Source organism: Emydura macquarii, unplaced genomic scaffold, assembly GCF_026122565.2.
Source record: "Emydura macquarii macquarii isolate MOO-44397 ecotype Brisbane River unplaced genomic scaffold, CSIRO-AGI_Emac_v2 contig_2292, whole genome shotgun sequence".
Taxonomy (NCBI): domain Eukaryota; kingdom Metazoa; phylum Chordata; order Testudines; family Chelidae; genus Emydura; species Emydura macquarii.
Window position 1 is genome coordinate 1,805,117 of NW_027132429.1, and position 23,191 is coordinate 1,828,307.

Below are 23,191 nucleotides of genomic sequence, written 5' to 3' on the forward strand. Positions count from 1 at the left end.
GCAGGTGCACAGCCAGGCGCCGTGGCTCCAGCCCCAGCCCTCTGTGAGACCATTGCAGGCCCCTTCCCCCACCCTGTGTCTATTTCTGTCTGGGTGGGGGGGGGGGGGTGGGGGGGGGAACCAAAACTTGTAACTCAAAGGGGAGGCTCAGCTCAGAAAGTTTGAAAACCGCCCCCCCGCCTCATGCTTACGTGGGGGGTGCATCAAGCTCTGCCCCGCAGCATCTCTGGATGCCTGTGCTGGAGGGGGGGGGGGATCTCTCTGTCCCATGGCACCCCCACATGCCTGTCCTGGAGGTGGACCAGACTCTGCCCTGTGGTGCCTACATTGGGGACGGCTGAGCTCTGCCCCGGGGCACCCCGACCGCCCGCTGCCTACCTTGCACGACGGTGTTGTTGATGGGCGGCGTGAAGGGGGCCGGGATATCCACGGCCGTGTGCTCCGGCTTCTTGGCAGCCTTGGCTGGGTTGTTCTGGGTGCTGGGGTTGGTGACGATAAGGCTGTTCTCGGGCGTTTTCGGGGGCCCGGGCTGGGGCAGGTTGGTGGGGTTGTTGGGTGCCTGGCGATTGGCAGCATTCTGGGAGTTGGGGGGCGGCTGGCCCAGGGTGCCAGGCAGGGTGTGGGGTGCCCGGGTGGGCGTGCAGTTGGCCTGATGGCCCGCCTTCGCTGGGCTCTGGAGGTGGCTGGCGTTGTGGGGGTCGGAGGGCTCTGTGGTGGCCAGTTTGTTGTTCTTCATGTTGTCTATGTCCTCTGCCACCTGGGGCTCGTGGCGCCCCATGTCCTGCTGGATCGGCCGCGTGGTGGAGAGGTTCGGGCCAGGCATTGGACCAGGGCCTTGGTTCTCTCTAAAGCAGCAACCCAAAGGAAAAGACCCAGATCAGAGCCGGGGAACAGGAGGCCTCATCTCTCTTCTGAGCAACCTGAACGGCCTGCTGCTGGGGTCCCACTGAAATGCTGGCGCGGGGGGGGCAGGGAAGGGGACAGGGATCTTCCCCTCCAGAGGCTGTGGGTCAATGACAGACAAGCACCGCCTGGGATGGCTGTTTGCTAGCCTGTATGGAACGAGTTCTCGGGTCTCAGCCCCGTACTCAGAGGGACACGTGTCAGGAGGATTTGGCCAAGCCAACCTTGGTGCCTGTCTGCAATCAGCAGACGGGGGGAGGCGAAGGGGCCTGGCTTGATAGTTGATACACCCCTTGCCCCTCTTTTCCCAGCCCCAGCCCTGTGTTCATTGCTGGCTGAGTGAGGGCCCTGCACACTGAAGATGGGGGGGGAGGGGCGCGGCCCATCTCCAAACCCCTCCCAGGTCAGACCCCTCCCGTTTTCCCCACAGCACTCCTCCCCCATGATACACCCCCAATCTTCTGGACAGAAGCGAGGGGCTCGGGACGCAATGTTCCCAGCCCCTCCCCGCAGGCTCCTCCATCCCCGCCCGGGAGCCCTGCCACTCACTTCCGGCGCCGGTGCCGCCTCTCCTTCTCGTCCCGCTTGCCGTCCGTCTCGTAGGTGGACTGCGCGGCGTGCCGGTGGCGCCGGCGCCTCTCCCCGTCGGGCTGCTCGGCCTCCATGTCCCCGCCGGCGGGCCGGCTCCCTTCCCGGTGCCGCAGTCGCCGCTCCACCTTGCTGCCCTCCGCCTTGCCTCCCCCACCCTCTGCCATCCGGCGGTGCGTCCGGTGCCGCCGATGCTCCCGCTCGCCCTCGGCCGCCCACGGCGACCCGCTGCGGCTCTCTTTGCTGCCTCCTTGCCGGTGCTGGCGCCTGCGGTGGGGGTCCACGGCTTTGATCCGCTCCGAGGCGCTGTCGCGGTAGCTCTGCTCCTGGCTGGGATAGTCCAGCTCCCGGTAGGTGCCGTCCTGGTTCAAATCAGTCTCTTTGCTCCCACTGCGCTGCCGTCGGCCTGCCAGGCCCCCTGCATCAGGCTGCTCGTAGCTGCGGGAGCTGCTGACGTCCCGCGAGCGCTCGTGGTAGCGGGCCTGCTTGTGCAGGAAATCCTCGGCCCGCGGCTGGCTGAAGCGCTGCTCCACAGGGGGCTCGCTGGGCCGGGTCTTGTTGGTGTTGTTGTTGCGGTTCTCCTGAGGGTCGACCACCAGGGGCCGGTCCAGGTGGGTCTTGATGTCGGGCCGCATGGCCCGGGCATAGGTCACCTTCCATCGGTCCTCGGGGTCCATCTCGTTGTACAGGGCTTCTCGGCTTGCCAGCAGATTGTGCTTCCGCATCTCGCTCGTCCTCTGCTCCCAGACAGACTTGGAGGATTTTTGGTTCTTCTGCTGCTCTTTCCTGAAGCCGACACAGGGACAGATTCTTGAAACACCTTTAGAATTCAGCTGCTTCTCTACCCCAGCTGCAGCCAGCGCTCCTGCCCCACTCCCCACAGCGCCCCCAGCTGGGAGAGGCTGGGGTAGCCGGGAACTACTCCCCCACAGCCAGCGCTCCTGCCCCGCTCCCCACAGCGTACTGCGGCCCCGAGCACTCTTCGTCTCTAACTGTGAGCCGGTGCTGCGGCTCGGCAGCCTGTGGTCGGAGACAGCGCCATGGAACCAGAGAGCCCGAGGCCCCCGCTACGTGCCCCAGCTGCCGGCGTAGCTACCTACGGACTTACACCGCTATCGACATGCTGGCTGCAGACAGGGGGCTCACTTCCGCCACCTCCTTGGCTTTCTGTAGTGCAAGTTTTTGGTTGGCTACCTCCTCCTCCTCTTGTTCATCCTGAAAGGCACAGACACGGCGCGTTTAACCCACATCAGCCGCGCCCCGATTTCTTGCCCATTTGGCGACAGGATCACTGTGTTGTAATCCCCCCACGCCCCCGTCCGGTGCAGGGCTCTGTCCCCTCGACTGGGGGTGAGGCCACCCAGAGGATGCTAACGCTGCTGCAGCCTTGGCAAACACCTTCAAAGACTTGCTGCCCCCCAGAGCCCCCAGCCTCCCGCTCCACTCCAGCTAACGGAGAATTCAGGAGCCCACGGCCAGAAGGGACCATCGCATCCTCTAGTCTGACCTCCTGGCTAGCCCAGAGCGCCAGCGCCCCAGCTCCTGCGCACCAAGCCCAGCAACTGGGATTATTAGACCAAAGCATCCCAGCCCTCGGGAGACAAAACTGGTGTGTGCCATGGGCAGAGAACAGGAGGGACCGGGCTGCCCCTAGTGCCCGAGCCTCAGCAATGGCAGGGAACAGACTAGGCAAAGGAGCACAGCTGATCCCGGCAGGCGCCCCGGGCTGCAGCGGAAGGTGAAAAAACCACAAGAGCCCTGCCAGTGTGACCTGGGGAGAAATTCCTTCCCCGCCCCAGATCCAGAGACCCCACGCACACGAACCAGGCCTGCCAGGCTGGCATTTAGACACAGGATTCTCCGTACCACCTCAGAGGACGGGTCCACCCCAACCAGTGTCCTGATGCTTCAGAGGAAAGTGAAAACCCCTCAGAATAGATCATCCCTGGCTGCTAGCAGTATAGGCCCTATGACACACAGCTGAGGAGTCCTGATGCCACTGCTGCCATGGGCCCTGGTGAGTGGTGTGTGACTAGCGCCTCTCGGGGGCAGGCAGGGGAGTGTTTCTCTCTTATCACCTAAGGGAGCTGGGAGTCCGACAAGCTCCGGGGGGAGAGAGGTGGGAAACAAGTGATGGAAGGTTAGCAGGACAGCCCGAAAGCCTAGGGGCTGGGGGACAACTCCTTCGCTGGAAAAGAAGAAAAAGTGGTGGGGAAAGAAAGCGGGAGTGAAACAGGAGGAAATCAAGGAAACCGAATCCCCCACTCCCCGGTTCACCCTGCCAGGAGGCAGCTGGGTCAGGGAAGCGGCTCCCACCTTGGTGAGCTCCTGTGCGTTGGCCAGGTTATCCACAGCAATAGCCAGAAACACGTTCAGCAGGGTATCTGGTCAGCCAGTCAAGGCAGAACTGCCAGCGGCTCCATCTCCAAAACCTCCAAGGCCACAGGCTACCCTCCTCGCCCCAGCTGAAGCCAGGCCTGGCTTTCAGCATATTACCCGGGCTACCTCAGCCTGGAGGATGTGGCCTGTGAAGCACATCCAGGGCCTGCAGCACTTGCGGCTTCTTTGCAGGTCTCCGGTCCAAGGGCTGGCCAGGCTCTTGGGAAATGGCAAGAGACCAAATGTACCGAGGACTAGCCTCACAGCCTCCAGTCCCACCCGCTCCCGGCTGGATCCAGCCTCCGGATCGCTCTCTTTCCTTTGCCTGCCCAGACAGCTAGCTGTTTTCAACGCACCATCCCTGGGGCATCCACTCTGCTGTTCCCTGACGAGCCCAAAGCACTTCTTCACAACCCTCACAGCCCTGGAACATCCCCTACGTGAGGGAACGGTCGTCAATCATTATCCGAATTTAACAGCTGGGGAAAGGGAGGCAGAGAGAGAGAGAGAGGAACTGCCTAGTCCATGGTTGCACAATAAGCTGGAGGCAGAACGGGGAACAGAACCCAGGAATCCTGATTCCCAGCCCCTCCTGCTCTAAGCACTAGACCCTCCTCTGCTCCCAGAGCTGGGACTAGAACCCAGGAGTCTGATTCCCACTAGAGCCTCCCGCCTGATTTCTCTCTCTCTTAGGGCCACCTGCCATAGTGAACAAAGGATACAGTTACCAAACAAGGTCAGAACAATGAAATAGACCGAGTACACCATCCCCTGCTGGACTCCGCCCTGAGATTTGATACCGTCGTACATCACCATGTTCCAGTCTTCGCCAGTCAAGATCTGAAAGGCAAAAGAAGAAGGCACCCCAGGAGGTGGAGGGCCCTTTCAGACAGTGCTCAGGGGCCAACGGAGCCCCCGTAACCAACACTGAGAGGGGAAGACAAGTCTCCAACCCAGCAGCCTCTTTGAGCTATGGTGAACATTGCACCTCCAAACTGGGGGCCCGAGGGAGTGGGTCCAGTCTGGTTTTGCTGGAGGGCTTACTGGAAATCCTTTAGTTCATGCAGTGATGCCTCTTCCCGTTTCCCTGCCCTGCTCCCTGCCTGCGGCACGGACGCAGCGATGGAGTCCGTACCTGAAATACTGTCATTATTGCTGCTGGGAAAGTGTCGAAGTTGGTTGGAGGGGTCCCATCGTCAAAATTGAACCTGCGCAGGGGAGACATCAAACCAACACACACAGGGATGTTATCACACACGCCTCTATCTGCCTGCCACAGCAGAGGAAAAAGGTTGAGTCAGCCATGGCTGCTGCAGTCCCAGCCTCTCCCAGTGGAAGGCGCTGCAGGGCGCAGGGTAGGAGTGCTGGCTGTAGGGGAGTTCCTGGCTACTGCAGTCCCAGCTCTCTCTGCAGGAGGCAATGCAGTAGAACTGGCTGTAAGACGCTCACTATCATTCCAGCCCCGGAGCTTGATAGGATCTTGGGAAGGCAACAGGCTGGCTGAGGGCTCGGCTCGGAGGGTCCCCCCCCTCCCAATTACTCACTGGCCCCCAAAGAGCTGCATTCCCAAAAGGGCAAAGACGACGATGAAGAGGAAGAGAAGGAACAGCAAGCTGATAATGGACTTCATGGAGTTCAGGAGAGACACCACCAGGTTCCGCAGGGAAGCCCAGTACCTGCGGAGAGAAGCCAAAGGAACCACACATGAGCCCCTGGCAGCGTGTGCCTGGCTGGCCAAGGCAGGCAGGTGCACACGTTGGCGGGCAGATGCACACGTGGGGTTGGGTGTTCGCGTCGGTGCCGTGTTATTTGCCGGCTGCATGAGACAAACCCAAATGCGCCTTTCGATGTTTACACTGCATGGCACAGCCTAGGGCTCCCAGTTCGAGGTGAACACCCACAAAGAGAGACACACCCACAAACAGACACACACACAGCACACACGGATTGCCATTTTTATCTAAAAAATAAGGGACTGTTTTCTTAGCACCTCCGCCCCATCCCTCCCCCTGGTGTTATTAATTAAATCACCACCGTCATTAACAATACTTCTACTAAGCAGGATTGAGCAGCATTCGCCAGGGGGATTTCTTGCTCCTTTCTGCAGAAACTTCCCATCTTGTTGTACAGAGATGGAAAAACAAGGGATGTCCCTTGTAATAAGGGACTGTTGGCAACCCCATGCGTACTCCACACACACTGTACTCCACACACTGCTCACACACGTGTTTTAGAAATGTTGGAAGCAAGAGAACTTACTTTGTGATTTTGAAAATACGCAATAACCTGAGAGCTCGTAACACGCTGATTCCAAAGGATGTTCCAGGCTTCATGATGGCCCAGATCACCTCAAAGATGCTCCCTATGATAACCTGCCGGAGAGCAAAGGAGCACATTGGTGGCCTGCAAAAGACTCTGGGCCTCTGCTGTGCAGGGACCCTTGGAGCTGACGCCTCACGCCCTCGGGCTGACGGCATGCTGAGGACAGGCTGTGTATTCACACTCACACGCATGTAGCCAAGGGCACACACATGATCACAGGTACACGTGTGCACCCACCTGCCAACGCTCACCTCTGTGCATGCACTCCCATCCTGCCACCCATACGACCCCTTAGCATGTACAAAAGCATACAGACCTGCACAGACACACCCCTGCCTCCAGCCCCCAGGCAGGCGTACATCCACAGTAACTCCACGGGGCCAGACTCTGATCAGAGCAGCACTGCTGTAAAGCCCACCTAACCCCACTAAAGTTGACTTCAAGGGAGTTACACCAGTGTAAATGCAAAGTAACACACCACAGAATCTAGTGGACCTACTCCAGATTTACACCGGTGTAACTGAGACCAGAATCAGCCCAATGGAGCTACTCCAGATTTACACCGGTGTAGCGAAGACCAGATTCCGGCCTGATGGAGCTGCTGCTGATTTAACTGGTGCAAGTGACCCCAGCCGTCCCGCGCAGGCCCCGTGGCGGGCAGGGAGGCGCAGACTTACGGCGCAGTCGAAGCAGTTGAAGGACGAGTGAAAGTAAGGCCGCGTTCCGAGCCCATACATTTTTATAAACATTTCGGACATAAAGAGTCCTAAGAAAATGAATTCTGCATAGTCTGTGAGAGAGAGAGAGAGAGAGAGAGAGATGGCTCAGAGTTGCCCAGACCTCCCTGCCAGAAACCCCCCGTCAGCGTGCCTGCTCTCCAACCTTCACAGGCTTCTCCGCTAAGAAATTAAACTGCCCACTGAACGACACACTGAGAATCTCTTCCATCTCTGTAGCACCCTCACCCCCAAGGATCAGAGACGCTCTGCCAGCGGATAGACACTTGGATACACACGAAAACCCTCTGGGGCAGGGGGTGGCAGCTGTTTAATGGTGGGAACCATGCCACACCGACATCAGTCACCCAGCACTAACGAACGGCCCTCTCTGGGGTGGGGCGCAGCCTCGCCCAGCGGCGAAAAGCAGCCACCTGTACGGTCGGGGTGCACCAGCCGGGGCGCGGAGGAGAGGAAATAAGGAGGAATCCTCGATCCCAGTGAAACGGCAGAGGGGATTTCAGAGAGAACGAAGGCGCGCGTGCCCAGGCCTGTGGCTGTACTCACAGAGGAAGTCGGATAGCCAATCTTTCTGGCTGTAGTGTACTATAGCAACACACAAGGTGTTGAGTGCTACCAGACTGAGGACTGTCCAGTAAAAGGCCTGAGTTTTGACCATTCGGCGGATATAGAAACGCATTCTCCTCTCCCTTTTGTGGAAAAAGGTCGAGTTTTCCAGCTTGGCACTTTTGATGCTGGCGCGAGCAAAGGGCGAACCTGCGGAGGGAAGAGAGGGTGGTTAGGAGCCGCCCCCGGGAGGCTTCGATAATGGTCAGAGGGGGCAGTTTCTTGGGTCCCGCCCTGCCCTGAAATGGCTGACTCTCCACCAGCTCCCCTGGAGAGGAACATGGCACCAGGGCTCAGGATCTCAGTGCACTTACAGCATTCAGGGGGGCAGCCTCACAACCCCTCTGTAGGACAGTGTGCATGGCAGTGTGACCCAAGGAGCGTTGGATGCCAGCTGGCAGGGGGCCCAGGAGTATACAGGGATCCCTGGGTGCATGCAAAAGGGGTCATGTAAGGTCTCTACTAAAGCATGTGTCACGCTTATCTGCACAATCTTTGCAAGAGGAAAACAGGTGGAGAGCTGTGTGCATATACCACAGCTGATCTTCCCTCCTTCCGTGAGTGACGGCAGCTCCCCAAAACGTGACCCACATACTCCTGTCAGGCTGGGGGAGGAGATGCTTCTCTCTCTAGTTGGTCATGTGCAAACCGCAAATTGTCTGGTTCACAATGAACACCCATTTACAGTCTGAGCAAAACACTAATCAACAGCTTACGGGGGCTGGCAGAAAACACAAAACCAGCAGGAGTTTAGGGGTAAGACAATGAACTTCTGAAATGATATCTGGGGATACAGATGAACCCCCAGTTATTCCTTTCATTGGTGAGGACAAACTGCCAGAGGCCTTGGTCTTATGAGAAGGGGTCTCAACCAAACTGGTTGAAAAGTCTGGGGAAAGAACTTGGGGTATCTTTTAGGAGCTAAGAGTTCCTTGTTAGTTAAGGTTAGTCTCTAGAAAGCGTGTTCCGACTGTTTGATATGTAATTGTTTGTTTCCAATGTTCTCACTCACCATCACTTCAATCTCTTCTTGTTTTCACTGGTTAGTGTGTTAAGCAAAACGGTGACCCAGAGTAGAATCTACTAAGCTGGGGTGTCCAACTCCCTCGGGAACAGCCGATCTCAGAGTTTTGTGTGTTCAGTGGAACAGGGCTGGGAGCTCCCGAGGGACCTCAGAGGACCCGGGCATCCGTGTTTGCCTATCACCAACCTGGACAGACAGAGCACGGCCTGGAGGACAGGGCCTGTGCTGCCAGAGGCTGCTGGTTTCAGGGAGCTGGCCCATAGCAGGCGCAGACAAGATTCCCTAGCGCTAAGGCCAGGTGGTGGCAAGAAGCGTCACAGTGGCTGGCAGGTTTTGCCCTTGCCAGCACCACGTGGTGCCCCCCCCACCCCCAGCCGTGCCCAAGGCTGCAGACCTACCCACTGAGGAGATGTCGGCCAGCTGATCATCTGCTTCCTCCAGGTTCAGCAGGTCTGTCTTGCTCTTCTTGATGGTGGCTCTCTGCAGAGCTCCAACAATAGGAACATGGCAAGAGAAACAGACATTATCCTTTGGGTTTCCCAGTCGGATTCTGCCCTTGCTGGGAAGGTGCAGGAGTAGCCAGGAGCGCCCCTCGCAGGGACCCGGCCCTGCTCCCAGCAGCACCCCTCTGAGAGCAGCTAGGGTGCTCTTGCCCTGCTCTGAACAGCGCCCCGAGCTAGGAGAGGCTGACACTAGAGTGGCCGGGAGCTCCCGTCACAGTCAGGGCTCCTGCCCCGCTCTCTACAGTGCCCCCCTGCTGGGCTAGGCTGCACCAGAATCGCTCAACTATTTTTCCATCTACTAAACTTTTTGGACCATGGACAGATGAACAGCAAAAGCCTGGTTCCTCCTGAGCCCTCCAGCCAGCCCCCTGGTAGCGCAGCTGTGTTCGCAAGTCGCAGGGGAGCCACCCTTTCTCCAGTCACTCAGTGTGCAGGGGCTCATGGCTTACCATCAAAGGGGTGTCTCTCTTCTCCCTCTGGATCATCCTCCGCTAGGATCACTTCTTCTGGTTGAAAAGAACTGGGAATTAATCTAGGCACCAACTGGTGGACGGCCTGCCCCTGGAATTCTGGGGAAACCTTCTGAAGCTGGGCTGGGCGGGGGCCAGGCTGGCTCGGCTGCAGTCAAGGGCTGGAGAGAAGGGCATCTATGCTCCCTCCTTTCGGGGGGAAAGGCTCTACAGCATCCCGTGAAGGTTCAGTGCAGAAAGAAGCCACATGGCCAAAAGGCCCCTGCTCCAGGGCACCCCTCCCCAGGGCATGTAGGAGGAGGCTGGAAAGCCCTAGCGAGGGGAAGGCAGACGGGAGGGTCACGGGAGGGAGGAGGGTGGGGTGGAGAGAAGTGACTGGGAATATGGAAAGAGATGAGGGGTCCACATCGCTCATTTTGGGAGTCAGACAAAAGCAAAGTGTTTTCCACTCCCACCAGGAGCCCATCCCTCGTCCTAGCAGCTCACATGAGCCTCCTCCCCCCAGGTCCCAGATGATCAGTGACTCTAGCACCCCGCCCGGGAGGGCTGAGCAGACAATGCTTCATCAAAGATCGGAGCCAGGGGAAAATACTCGAGTGGGAGTACCAGATTCCAGGATTCCCTGCTGAGTGGACAGGCAGGCTGGGGTCATCGCAAGGGGCTTGTGCAAATCAGCCCACGTTTTCGGGCAGATCTCAGTGCTCTTGATGTCAAACGCTGCAGCTCAGACCCAGCTGGGCTTTGGACCAGGCCCTCAGAAGCGCTTCGGCACCTAACTTCCATTGAGGATCTGAGCCTTTGCACCTTTCGGTTTGTTGGCCACTTGAAACGAAAGCCAGGGCAGGGGATGGGAACCTGACCCTGCACCCTCTTCCCAGAGTCAGGGGAATAGCATCTGTCCTTGCTGGCCAGAGGCCCAGAGAGAGGCAGGGACTTGCCCAGAGTTCTCCAGTGTGTGAAAGCAGAGCTGAGGATGTCCCCAACCCCCGACCCCGCGGCAGAAAGGAGTCCTCACCCGCTTTGGAGATCCACTCCATGTAGCCGTTGAGTTCCCGCTCGATCTGCTGCTGCCGTCTCAACTTCAGAAACGCCCGCCGGTTCTCCACCCGCTCTCTTTCTTTGGCAAACTCCCTGCAGGCAGAGAAATAGTCAACCTGTTCGCCAGGCTGCCCTGCACGGCTCTGAGCAGGTGGGTATTACAGGGAGGGGGCAGAATGCGCCTTCTCCCCCAAGAATGTGCCATTGGGGGCACCCTGTCTCTGTACAGCGGATGTGCGTGTGAACAGTGCCCGTCTATGCAGCAAGGTGTTCACGTGTGTGTGCCCATGTATCTGCACGGACAGGGGTGTACACACAGTGTGAGTGTAAGACACGTGCACCGACACGTGTGTCCATGTGTGAAGGGTATGTGGGCGTGCCCAGCTGTGTGTGTGAAAGGTAGGGGAGCAGCACAGCTGTGGGTGCAGGGTGTGTGTGCCAGGAAATCCAACAGGAGCAATGGCAAAGGCCTACTGGGTTTGAGCTGACCCCTCCGCGGAGGATCACATCTAGCTCTAACCACTAAACCCCACTCCCCTCCCACAGCTGGGATATCAGCCAGGGGTCCTGCCTCCCAACACCTCTTCCTAGAATAGAACCCAGGTGCCCTGGCTTCTAGGACCACGCCCTATTCCCTCCATCACGTCCTGGGCTTGGCATATAGGGAACACAGCCCGGAGGCCCAGCTGTGGGCAGGGGGCCACGCACTTACCCAGAGAGCACCCCCAGCACAAGGTTCAGCATAAAAAAGGAGCCAATGATGATGAGGGGGATGAAGTACAGCCAGTTCCAAGTGTTCCCTGAGGCATCGTTGCTCTGCGAGAAAAGGGAGGGACTCAGACAGTGCAGGCTGGCCAGGGCCAGGCTGCTCATCTCCCTCGGAGGAGGGGCTGGTGACCACCGACCCAAGCGGCGCCAGCTCAGCAGGCACACTCCTAACCCCCTTCCGAGGGAGCCGAGTTTGCTGGGGCTCAGCCCAGCTCCTGGGGGGGGGCGTCCGCATCACACACACAGCCACAGCCCCTCCGCCCCACCAGCAGCCACCGAGAAAGGGGAGGCCAGAACAGGCCCCAGGGGCTGATTTCCTGGCTTGTGCCTCGGGGTGGGATGGGGGACCCTGGCAGGGGAACTCGCCCAGCTGACGTACGTGCATTCCTCTCGCAGGGCAGGGCTAGATCCCAGGGGCTCTGACTCCCAGAGCCCTGCTCTAACTGCTAGGTGACACTCTCCGCACCAACACCCAGTGCCCACGGCTGCTTGCAAACAAACCCTCGCCCCACTCTGCCAGCTCCCACCCGCAGCCACTTCCCTGCGCAGCTCCGAGAGAACCTGGCCGCCCGCCCTTTCTGCCTTGAAAGCGACATTAGCGGCAGGCCACGGGTTTGCTCCAGGGAAGGTATTAATGGACCCTTCTCTGATCAGCCTCTTTGTCCTGCCCTTTGTAGAGCCAGGGGCTGGAGGGCAGGCGATGGGATGGGGCGTCGTGCGCCTCGCCTCCATGAGCCACTAAAGATTCCTTGTCCCCGTTTCTCGCTGCTAAATATAGACCAAGGAACAAAGCGAGCCGCAATCTCCTGGCTGCTCCGCGTAACCAGAGCCCAGAGCGGCAGACAGGGGTCGGGTGACAGCGCTGCCTGGGGAGGGGTGGGGAGCACGTGAAGGGGCCTCAGGGTCTCTCCAGACTCTGCCACATCCACGCTCGCCCCGTAACTGCAAGGGGCAGACTCTGCAAGCCCCAAGTTGGGTCCCGTCCCGGGGGGCAGCCCCTCCACTCCCATCCCGCAGGGAGCCGAGCTCTCCAAGGTGCTTGTGTCTTGCCAGCAGGCTGCTCCACAGCCTGGCCCGTGGCATGGCCAGGGTGACTCCGGCTATGCCGGCACTACAAGCTGGGGTGAGACTCCCATCCGCATGCTAGCGCTTACTGAGATGGCACATTAAAACAGCCGGTAGCTGTGGCAGCCCCAGCACGAGGTAGCTGCCCTGAGTGTGAGCACAGACCCACCCGGGGTCCAGGGGTACATACTCGGGGCAGCACACCTGTGCCCCTGCCGCCCACACTGCTACAGCTCCACTACTGCGTCTTGTGCACTGACTCCATGCACTAGCAGCGGGGCGTCCGGGTGAGCTGCGGATCACACCCCTCGCTTGTGTAGATGTAGGCTCAGCAGAAGGTGCAACAACCTCACACATGGAGCCACCCTGCCTCCAGGAACCGCTTCCAGCTTCAGCTGGCACTTTAGCTCCCACTCAGAGGCAGACTGCCATTGCCTCTTGCCAACAGTTCGGCTGGTTCAGTGTCTGTTCCCCGCCCCCCTTTTCAGACTGTAAAACAACAACAGAATCCTGTGTGCTGAAATGCAGCTGTCTCTGGGGGGGAGCGCGACAGCTGCTTCACAGCCGACATCAGCGCCCGAGCACCGTTTGGGACCAGAGCAGCAGGCGCTGGATGGTAGTAAGACAACTGTACAGGATGCACACGTTTTCTGCTTTCCTCCTTCACAAGGAGATGGAAACAAATGATTTGCTGGTTAATTATCCAGGGCTTCTTTCAAATCTAGTGCAAAAGGCACATGACAAAGACGAATGGGGGTGGGTGAGAGGAAGCAATTACCCACAGGGCCGGGAGTTTGGGGTTGGTCCAAGGTTACACAAGTGACGGGGCTGTCGGTGAGGGAATGCATCGGAAGGGCTTGTTCCACTGACGGATTGGCTCAACTGAACTTCTGCATCCAGGGGAGATTCTGGTTCTCAGGCACCTCCAGATGAGCTGGGCACTTTCATCCCCTACTCACAGTGGCACACACAGCAGCGTGGAGCTGATGGGGACGTTGCATTCATGCCTGTCTATTACCAGCGTTCTATCAGCCACACGAGCTGGCTTGTGGGTGTCTGGGTCATTGCCGTGAAGCAGAAGGTGGGCCTGGTGGCGTGTGAGGTTAGAATTAACATGGGGTATTGCCACCCCAGGGCCTTGAATGTTAAAATAATTAGTGGACCCACCTCTGGGGGAGGTAATATGGGGAATATGGGGAAACTGAGGCACAAAGCACAGTAAAGTGATTTTCCCACTGCTCGAGGGGAAGTCTGTGCTCACGAGAGAACCCAGGAGTCCAAGTTTCCTGCACTGTACTTAACCATGGAGCACTTTTTTCCCCTCCATCTCTGCAGTGCTTGCTCTGACCTGGGCAGACAGCACTGGCGCAGGGACTCCTTAACTCTCCCCTCCAGAGAATATTTTAATTCTCAAAGTGAATTTTCATCAGGGGGTCGGGAGCGCCCACTCGGCTGGCCCAGGAGACAGATGGCTGTGTTATCCACAGCACGGAGAGCATGGGCAGCATCTTCCCTCCCACACTCATGGCCCTTATAGACAGGCCTCAGCCCTCTGCTGCGGGAACCCACCTTTGGGGCGGGAGGGGGCACAGGCCTGCAGCAGCTCAGAACTGGGCTGAGACCCACTCAACTCATCTCACGTAGGGACCCATGGCAGCACATCTCAGACACTAGTGAACGGAGCTGAATTCAAAGCAAGACCCTGAAAGGAAAAGGCCTCCATATCCCCTCCCCCAGCCTCCTGACCCAGCCAGCACCCCCATGCTGGGCAGTGGATTGGAGCTGCACCATCTAGCCAGAAAAGGCCTCGTGACACATTCCCTGTCCCCCCACGACCACCAGTCCCCCCGCCGTGGGATTAGATTGGAGGTGCACCCCTGGAAGGGAAAGGCTCCATAGCCCGTTCCCCACCTCCTGAGCCATCTGGTGCCCCTGAAGTGGGGCCCGAGTGGATCCTATGCGCTGGCTAGGAATGGCTTTGTATCCCAACCCCGCACACCTGCCCTCCCACATCCACAGCCACCCCTGTCTATCAATGGAGGAGCATCTTGCCCAGAAGCCAGCACAGGCTCTGGAGTAGAGGCCTGGGCGGGACTCTTTAATCCCACTCCTGCTATTATGGCAGGGGGTCCTGCAGGATCCCAGTCCCACGGCAGGGCTCTACACAGCGGCCCTGGAGCGCTGTATTCCGGAGTTCCTCCTGCTCCCACCTGACGCAGACTCCAGTTGCTTCTGGAAGGTCAGCTCTCGCCAAGAGGACTGGCGCAGATCCTAAACCACCACCAGTTTGGAGGGGCGGACAACAGCTGACTCACAGAGCAATGCTGGCTGCTACAAATCCACTTGGAAGCCTTTGGGACTAGAGAGAAACGCAGGCGGCACTACTCCCTCTGCGGTGGGCCTGGGACACGAGCCTCTCTCCTGCATTAGTGTGATTAGCTCATGGAACAAGGAATAATTTATGTTTACATTGCGCTTTCCATCCCGAAGTGCTTCATGGTCTCTAGAGAGGGATCAGCCACCCACCACTGAAATGCAGCTACCTCTGCGGGGGAGCACAGCAGCTTAACAGCCCACACCAACACTGCATAGCCGTTTTCGGGCAGAAAGCAAAGAAGAAGCCTGTATCAAACGGAGATTTCAGGAGACGCTGAATGGAATTTGGCCAGGACCCTGGGGCTACAGCAGTTACTCCTGGGGAAAGTGTCACAGGATTCCAGTGATCTCACTAGTGTTTGATGCAAAAGACAGATGCTGCGGGAGCACAGCTTCCCTCCCCACCAAAACACCCAGATCAACAGCCACGAAGGGGTAGAAAAGTGCCCACCTGGATCATCACGGCCATTTCCTACTGCACCCCAGGCTTTTCTTCACTGTCTCATCCAAGAACTGGCCTGGTCACCATTCAAAGAACATCTCGCCTTATTCAGTCTTCTACTCAGACAGCTAAACTCATGTTCCCCCAGCCCAGCTACGGGCTAATGCACACCATCCCATGGGGCTATCCCGGCACACACTCAGACATGCACACACTTCAGTGTTAACACACACAGACATGGCAACAGCCATGCTGCTACAACCCAGCCCTTACAGATGCAAGTTAACACCCACCCACCTCCACTTTCCCACAGTGCTGCATTCACAGGTTCTCTCACACGCAGCCCTGCATGGCCACGCTCACACACTCCAGTGCCATGCTCACACATGAGCTTCCTCACTTGCAGGTTAACACAGTCGGCCACACTGTAACAACATCCCCACCTCCGGAGCACCCCTCATGCCATAGAGCATCTCTGCAGCCCCCCTACCTCAGTTTCCCCCTCCAAGGTGGGTCTCCACTTCCTTACATTGGCCAGTGATGGTCTCACTAAATAAACTTGACCCCTTCCAGGAGAACAAGGGTCCAACTAAAAGTCCTAACAAATAAGAATTTCATCTGCTCCTCTTAGACTGGTCTTGAGCCCACCTTCTAGGCTCAGTTCTCCACCCCTCATGGGCTACCCTAAGCCCTTCCCTGCTCGGTCCCAATCGGCTTCTCCCAGTCTACCCTTACTGGCATTCTCTGCCCTGCCGAGCCCAGCAGAGCAATCTGTGCTTTTAGCTGTGCCTACCTCCCAGGACTTTCTCCCTAGAGGCCTGTTATCCTAGCAAGTTCCCACTGCCTCCCGGCCACAGGACTCGCTGCCTTCTACAGGCCCTAACTCAGGGTACCCCCAGGGGCCAACTTATCTCCCAGAGAAAGAATTCCCCCCAGGCCTCAGCCCTTTTTAAGAGCCCCAGGTGTTCATCAGGTATCTCTTGATCCCATTAGCCCCACCCCTCAGCCCACAAAGCAACTAATTATGGCACAGGTGGGGCTGGCCTGGCCTGGCTTCCGCTGGAAAAGGGCCAGTCACCCTCTCTATCCCTCACTCACACGCCCCCCCCTGCAATCTGTGGCTGTGTATGTGAAGGGTCTGAAAGGCCCCCTCCAGCCCCGTCTCACCGTGTGTCCACAGCCAGCCAGGCTGCCCATCTTCATCCCCCATTCTCCCACCCCCACGAGACCTATGGGCTCCAGCACAGCATCGCTCTCTCTTTTCCTCTTCCTCTCTCTCTCCACCCCCCATCTCTGTGGCGCTCCTCAGCCTTTTCCCTGACTCAGCAGACTGCCCCAGCTCATTAATTCTGCACACATGGCCAGCCGCGTGCCTGGCCTCTTGGTAGTAAGGACCCCACTGCACTTTGGATCAGGGACAAAATGCTGAGAGAAAGAAGCAGCCTGTCAGCATCCTGGAAGCAGGCTCCCCTTAGGCTACGGACTGCTGCCTGGCAGCTCCAGAACTGCAGTCCCGGAGAAGCCATGAGCCTCTCTTTGGACACATGTTAGCCACAAGATGCCTCTTGGTCCCAGCGTCAGGGCTGCCAGGGACTGATCTCCGTATGGTTATCGGCCCAGCTGAGAACATGCCCCAGTTGATTCAGAGCTTGTGAACAGCCAGGTCCGTTCTGATCTCACTCGAACAACTCAGAGCTGAGCAATGGGTTGTTTTGGCCAAGAAGATTTGTGCCTCTGTCCAGGGGATGCCGTGATTCCACAGGCCAGGGCCAGGGCCAGGGCCAGGTAGGCACAGCAGAGCCAGTGTTCATACGGGGTGGATTGTAGAGATGAAGCCTGGGCTGGGTGGGTGCAGCAACCCTGCAGTGCAGTTAGTAAGGGTAGCAGGCAGATCAAAATGCTTTACAACCATTAACTAATGAACTCACCCTGTGAGATCATCACCCCCATTTTACAGATGGGGAAACTGAGGCACTGAGCAGGGCTGCGACTTCCCCCTGACCAAACCGTAAGTCAGCTGCAGACTCAGCAGAGAACCCAGCAGTTCTGAGTCTGGGCGTTCTGTTCAGACCACTGAGCACAGCTTCTTTACCCAAGCAGTGAAAAGCAATCTGTGAAGGAAACCCCCGACCCCTCACGCGTGTCCTGCCCTGTCCCCTGCCCCCCTGATCCCAGGCAGTGGAGGCCTTAGAGCCAGGGGCTGCTGCAGGCAGGGACTCACATAATAAAGGAGGTCGGTCCACCCTTCCATGGTGATACACTGGAAGACAGTCAGCACAGCAAACAGGATGTTATCGAACTGCGTGATCCCGTAATTCGGGCCTTCCCAGTACTCACGGCATTCGGTCCCATTGGGGCACATGCGGGCTGGTTCTTCTGTCCCACATGGAACTTCGACCTTCATTTCGCCTGCAGGGTGGGGAAAGAAAACAGGACTGATACCCTGGAGGCAGGTGGGCAGCCCTGCAGAAGTCAAGTAACCCCACGGCTGGTGGACAACCTCATGGCAGGCAGCTAATCCTAGGGGCTGGTAGGCAAAAGCCAAGGGGTTCTCCCTACCTGGACCACAAATGCTGCCAGGCAACACAGACAGCCACCCTGTGTACAGCGCTGGCAAGCTCCCAGCAGACCCACTCCCTCTCTGAAGGGAACTGGGGTCCCCACGCTGAGCTCCATCATCCAGACCCTTCCCTCCTATTTATCCGGCCCTCAGCATCTCAAAGTCATTCCTGGATCTACCAGCTGCCACCTGGGGTATTAACTGCATTGCACAGATGGGGAGCAGAGACACAAAGGACTTGCCCAGTTACACAGGGAGGCCATGCTGGACCTCGGTCTTCTGGGTCCTGGTCTAGCATCTCTTCTCCCAGAGCAGGGAGGGGACAGTCCCTCTCTGCAGTGCCTTAGGGAGACCCTGCTGGGATCCTGAGCTGAGTTCCCGGCACCTCAATCCCAGATAGCCTGGCCTGGTGCAGGGAGGGGACAGTCCCTGGGGTGACCCCAGCCGGGGCCCTGCTCTGAGGGCTGGTTCCCTCCACCCCGTGGGAAGCCAGGATTTGAATGTCCACATTTGCAAATGCACATCAGAGCCACTTCTCTTGTGTCTGCTGGGAGAGTCAGACTGCCTGGGACCCTGCAGGTAGCAGAGCGTCCTCCTTTCCCTCCCACTTCTCGTTTCTACAGCCGTGACATGGCCGCCTTGCAGAAATAGCTCTCCCTCAATTAACACCATCTTCATCAGGGGACGGAAATAATTAGGCCATTCCATATTGAGCGCAGGCCAGGGGCCCAGGGAGGAGCGGGAGAGAGAGAAGGAAAGAGAATAGTGGGGATGAGAGGCACATGCTAACCCGCACCCTGGAACACTTGGCCAGGGAAGGTGCTGACACCCATGGGTGGGGGTTGCCCACAGGGCCGGTGCCAGCTGGGTTCATGCCACCTTCTCTCAGACACCACAAGGACTGGGACTGTCCACCGAGGCTCTTCAAGCCCTTTACAGAGATTCATTCGTCTAGCCTTGGTTCATGTCAGCACGACCTCCACGCTGTAGAAGGGGAAACTGAGGCTCAGAGAGGGGAAGTGACTTGCCTGAGGCCACACCGCAGGTCAGTGCCAGTGCGTGGGCTAGAACCCAGCTGTCCTGGCTCCCTGCGCTAGTCCTTAGACCATGTTCCCTCTGACAGCTGGGACTAGAGCCCCCCAGTCTCAAGCATCCTGCTCTAAGCCCTTCCCCACAGAGAGCTGGGCCTAGAACCCGGGTGTCTTAGCTCCCAGTTCCCGGCTAGACAGACATTCCTCGCTGTGCGTGCAAGTAAAGGGAGCTTGTGCTGGCCCCTTCCTGCTGCCTGGCCCCTGCAGTTCCCTGCATCACTCACCTACGGGACCCCTGATCCGAACGCAGGGGAAAGGGATGCGGGCACTGGACCTACCTGTCACCAAGTCAAAGCAGGTGGTGTGAAATTTTCCCATATAAAATTCTAATCCTATGATTGCAAAAATAAGGATTGCAAAAAACAAGAGGAGGCCAATTTGTAGCAGAGGTATCATAGCCTTCATGATGGACTTCAGAACGACTTGTAAACCTGGGGAGGAAGAGGGAGAGACAGGGTGTCAGACGGCAGCTCCCACAGCAAAGGCAGGGCCCTGGAATTCTGGGTGCCTGGAGCAGCGAGGGGACAGTCCCTCGCTGCACAGCTGTGTGGACACCCCGCCAGGGATCCTGGGCTCAGCCCTGACACCCCAAACCAGGAGGCACTAGATTAGTTAGATTGGAAGCTCTCGGGACAAGGCTTGTCTTTTTGTTCTGTGTTTGTACAGCACCTAGCACAATGGGCTCCTGCTCTCTGACTGGGGCGCCTAGGCACTACATTAATATACCTAATAAATGTACAGCGCCCAGCACAGTGTGCTCCTCTCCCTGACTAGGGCTCTAGACACTGTTGCAATCAGGCATCACGGAGGGGGTCATCCCCTTCTAGGCAGCACTGGAGAGACCCCCCCCAAGTGGGGCCATTTGGATCTGGACTCCTAAGTCCCAGATTGATGTTGACAAACAGAGAAGTGCTTCAGAGACCAGCAATAGCCACTCTCTGAGCACACAAGGTCAGACATGCTCTTCAAAAGCCTTTCTCTGCAGCAGCTCCCAGCTTCAGCATGAGAGTGGCAGGGCTACCACTGGGAGCTGGGTCTCATGGGACGATGGCAGGGTCCAAGGTTGGGTGCTGGGACCCATTGGGGGATGACAGAGCCCAGCCCAGGGTTGGGTTCTGGGTCCCATGGGAGATAACCTGGCCCAGGGTTGGGTGCCAGGTCCCATGGGAGATGACAGGGACCGGCTGGATCCCAGGGCCCATGGGGCAGCACACTGACTCACTTACTTGGGATCCCCGACACCAGTTTTAGCGGCCGGAGCACACGAACTGCTCGCAGTGTTCGCAGATCAAAGTCGGAGCCGACTTTCGCCAAGATGCTGCAAGAGATGCAAGGGGAGAGAGACAAAATAAGAGATGTGCTGGGAAGTGGGGCCCCCTGCCCTGAGAGGGGGAAGAAAGGCGCGTGCGGACGGGCGACAGTGGGACCTGGGGGGAAGAAGGGGCCTCACTGAAACTGGGCACCCAAGACCCTCAAGTTGGGTCAAATTCTACCCTCACATAAACAAGTCAATGGCAGAGCTGGGAACAGAACCCAGGAGACCTGACGCCCAGCTCCCCTGTTCAGACCCCCAGCCTCCACCAGAGCCAGGGAAAGGACCTAGGAGTCCTGGCTGTGATTGGCTGAAGTGAAGGGTGCCTGCTTTATGAAAGACTAAAATCACCCTCCTCCTCTTCAGCACATTCTTTCCAAGGCTCCCAAAGCGCTTTGTAACAGAAGAAGACACAGGAAGAACTTGCTCAGCATGGAGGGGCGCTGCAGCTGGTTAACGGCGCCTGGCAATACCGCACAGCTGCTCCGGAAGTGAATAATCCGATCTCCATGTGAAAAGCCAGGGGGAGTGGAAGGAGGCAGAATGCAATTATGCGTCTTGACAATTGGCCAAAATATTGGAGCTAACACCCCGACTCTTTAGGAAACGTGCCCCAGGATCCCGTGAGCAGAAGCTGACAAGAGCTTGGTTTCATCTCCTGGAAGAAGGGGCCCATCCAGCATCATCTCAGTCAGACTGAGAAGGTCACACTCTATCCTTTACACCACACTGAGGCAATGGGCTCAGCACTGACTCACCGGGGAGAGTGCTCCCTAGAGAAACCCCCACCTCAGCCCCTGGGTTTTCCTTCCTCTCCAAGTAATGTCCAGGCCTGCATATACTTAGCTTGTGAATTCAGACGGGATAATGGCACAGATGGCTTCAGTGTGCTGGTAATAACACACAAACACGCTCAGGCCACAGCACTGAGCATTTCAGATCAGACCCATAACTGGTTTCATTAGCCCAATATCATTCTAGATTAAAGGCATTAACTCCAGTGTCCTGGCCATATTCCAAGTCAGAGTCAGCTCCCTTCAAGTGCTTCCCGCAGTTCCAGTCGGACAGAGGACTCTCCATTACCTCTGACCTCAACTCTTGAGTAGCGTTGCTGGGTGGATGTTAATCAGCAGCCACCTTCTACCCTTGAAGTGGCTGTAACTCATCCCTGTACAGTGCTGCTGTGAAGCTATTACACAGCTGCCACTTTCACCCCCTCCAGAAGTGGCTGCATTTCGAAGGAAAGTGAATTGTTCCGTATTTAGATCTCTTGGGATGAAAATGGCTCTGGAAATTTGAGTTAATCCAGCTCTGTGTTTCTCTCTTTCTTACGATAATTAAAAGCTGAATCACGGGGGTTCAATAAGTAACTCTGGTTACAAAGCTTCTATCCCTCCTGGCTACGAGACGTGAATCAGCAAAAGGCAAACTAGAGAGAGAGGGGCGTGTGTGATAAACAGAGAGCTAGAGCCACACACTTCCAGCCCTCTCCCCAGTGAGTGTAGCTCAGAGATGCTGCCTCCTGGGCTCTCATTGCCAGGGTCAGCTTTAGATCTGGGTGGATGCAGGAAGGGAAGGACCTTTTGGGGCCACTCCTGAGAACACCTGCTTGGAGATGAACCTCACCCAGGTTTGGAACACCAGTGGCTAACCCGGGTCCTGCCCCCACCATCTCCACACAAAGCTTGAGGGTCTAGATATGCTGGGAGGCAGATTGTGATCAGCTGTAGATTTGCTCAGGTCTGGAATCAAGCCTCTTCTAAACACATCCCTGAGAGATTAAAACTGTGTCTGTCACAAGCCCCCTGGGGCAGTGTGTGCCTCAGATCTGGTTCACAGATGAGAAAACACACTCCTCTAGGATGCAGTATTTGTGTGGCTGTGTTGTTGTGTATCTGGCGCGTACACCGTTGCAAGCGCCAGACACACAACACAGCCACACAAATAGAACACCCTAGAGCGCAGGTCACACAACACACACAGCCACACAAATATGCCTGCTCTGTGTGTTGTGTGTTTTGCGCTCTAGGATGCTGTATTTGTGTGGTTGCGTGTGTTGTGTGTCTTGCATGCCAGGATGCTGTATTTGTGTGGCTGTGTTGTGTGTCTGGCGCTCTAGGATGCTGTATTTGTGTGGCTGTGTTGTGTGTCTGGCGCTAGGATGCTGTATTTGTGTGGCTGTGTTGTGTGTCTGGCGCTCTAGGATGCTGTATTTGTGTGGCTGTGTTGTGTCTCTGGCGCTAGGATCCTGTATTTGTGTGGCTGTGTTGTGTGTCTGGCGCTCTAGGATCCTGTATTTGTGTGGCTGTGTTGTGTGTCTGGCGCTCTAGGATGCAGTATTTGTGTGGCTGTGTTGTGTGTCTGGCGCTAGGATGCTGTATTTGTGTGGCTGTGTTGTGTGTCTTGTGCTCTAGGATGCTGTATTTGTGTGGCTGTGCTGTGTGTCTGGCACTCTAGGATGCTGTATTTGTGTGGCTGTGTTGTGTGTCTGGCGCTCTAGGATGCTGTATTTGTGTGGCTGTGTTGTGTGTCTGGCGCTAGGATGCTGTATTTGTGTGGCTGTGTTGTGTGTCTTGTGCTCTAGGATGCTGTATTTGTGTGGCTGTGCTGTGTGTCTGGCACTCTAGGATGCTGTATTTGTGTGGCTGTGTTGTGTGTCTGGCGCTCTAGGATGCTGTATTTGTGTGGTTGTGTTGTGTGTCTGGCGCTAGGATGCTGTATTTGTGTGGCTGTGTTGTGTGTCTGGCGCTAGGATGCTGTATTTGTGTGGCTGTGTTGTGTGTCTTGTGCTCTAGGATGCTGTATTTGTGTGGCTGTGCTGTGTGTCTGGCATTCTAGGATGCTGTATTTGTGTGGTTGTGTTGTGTGTCTGGCGCTCTAGGATGCTGTATTTGTGTGGCTGTGTTGTGTGTCTGGCGCTAGGATGCTGTATTTGTGTGGCTGTGTTGTGTGTCTGGCGCTCTAGGATGCTGTATTTGTGTGGTTGTGTTGTGTGTCTGGCGCTAGG

General features: G+C 57.2%; 1 protein-coding gene across 1 annotated transcript in view; it reads right to left on the reverse strand.

Moving 5' to 3' along the window:
* CACNA1A (calcium voltage-gated channel subunit alpha1 A) overlaps positions 1-23,191 on the reverse strand; it is a 141,424-nt gene that overhangs the window by 68,384 nt on the left and 49,849 nt on the right. Inside the window, exons 4-20 of the mRNA XM_067560509.1 lie at positions 20,099-20,190; positions 19,151-19,303; positions 17,443-17,630; positions 11,283-11,386; positions 10,548-10,663; positions 9,512-9,568; positions 8,958-9,047; positions 7,476-7,685; positions 6,870-6,982; positions 6,130-6,242; positions 5,415-5,546; positions 5,006-5,078; positions 4,593-4,710; positions 3,808-3,875; positions 2,600-2,706; positions 1,453-2,277; positions 379-845 (exon numbers count right to left, since the gene is read on the reverse strand). Coding sequence (XP_067416610.1) covers positions 379-845; positions 1,453-2,277; positions 2,600-2,706; positions 3,808-3,875; positions 4,593-4,710; positions 5,006-5,078; positions 5,415-5,546; positions 6,130-6,242; positions 6,870-6,982; positions 7,476-7,685; positions 8,958-9,047; positions 9,512-9,568; positions 10,548-10,663; positions 11,283-11,386; positions 17,443-17,630; positions 19,151-19,303; positions 20,099-20,190 — 3,026 coding nt within the window. The remainder of the gene's footprint in view (positions 1-378; positions 846-1,452; positions 2,278-2,599; positions 2,707-3,807; positions 3,876-4,592; positions 4,711-5,005; positions 5,079-5,414; positions 5,547-6,129; positions 6,243-6,869; positions 6,983-7,475; positions 7,686-8,957; positions 9,048-9,511; positions 9,569-10,547; positions 10,664-11,282; positions 11,387-17,442; positions 17,631-19,150; positions 19,304-20,098; positions 20,191-23,191) is intronic.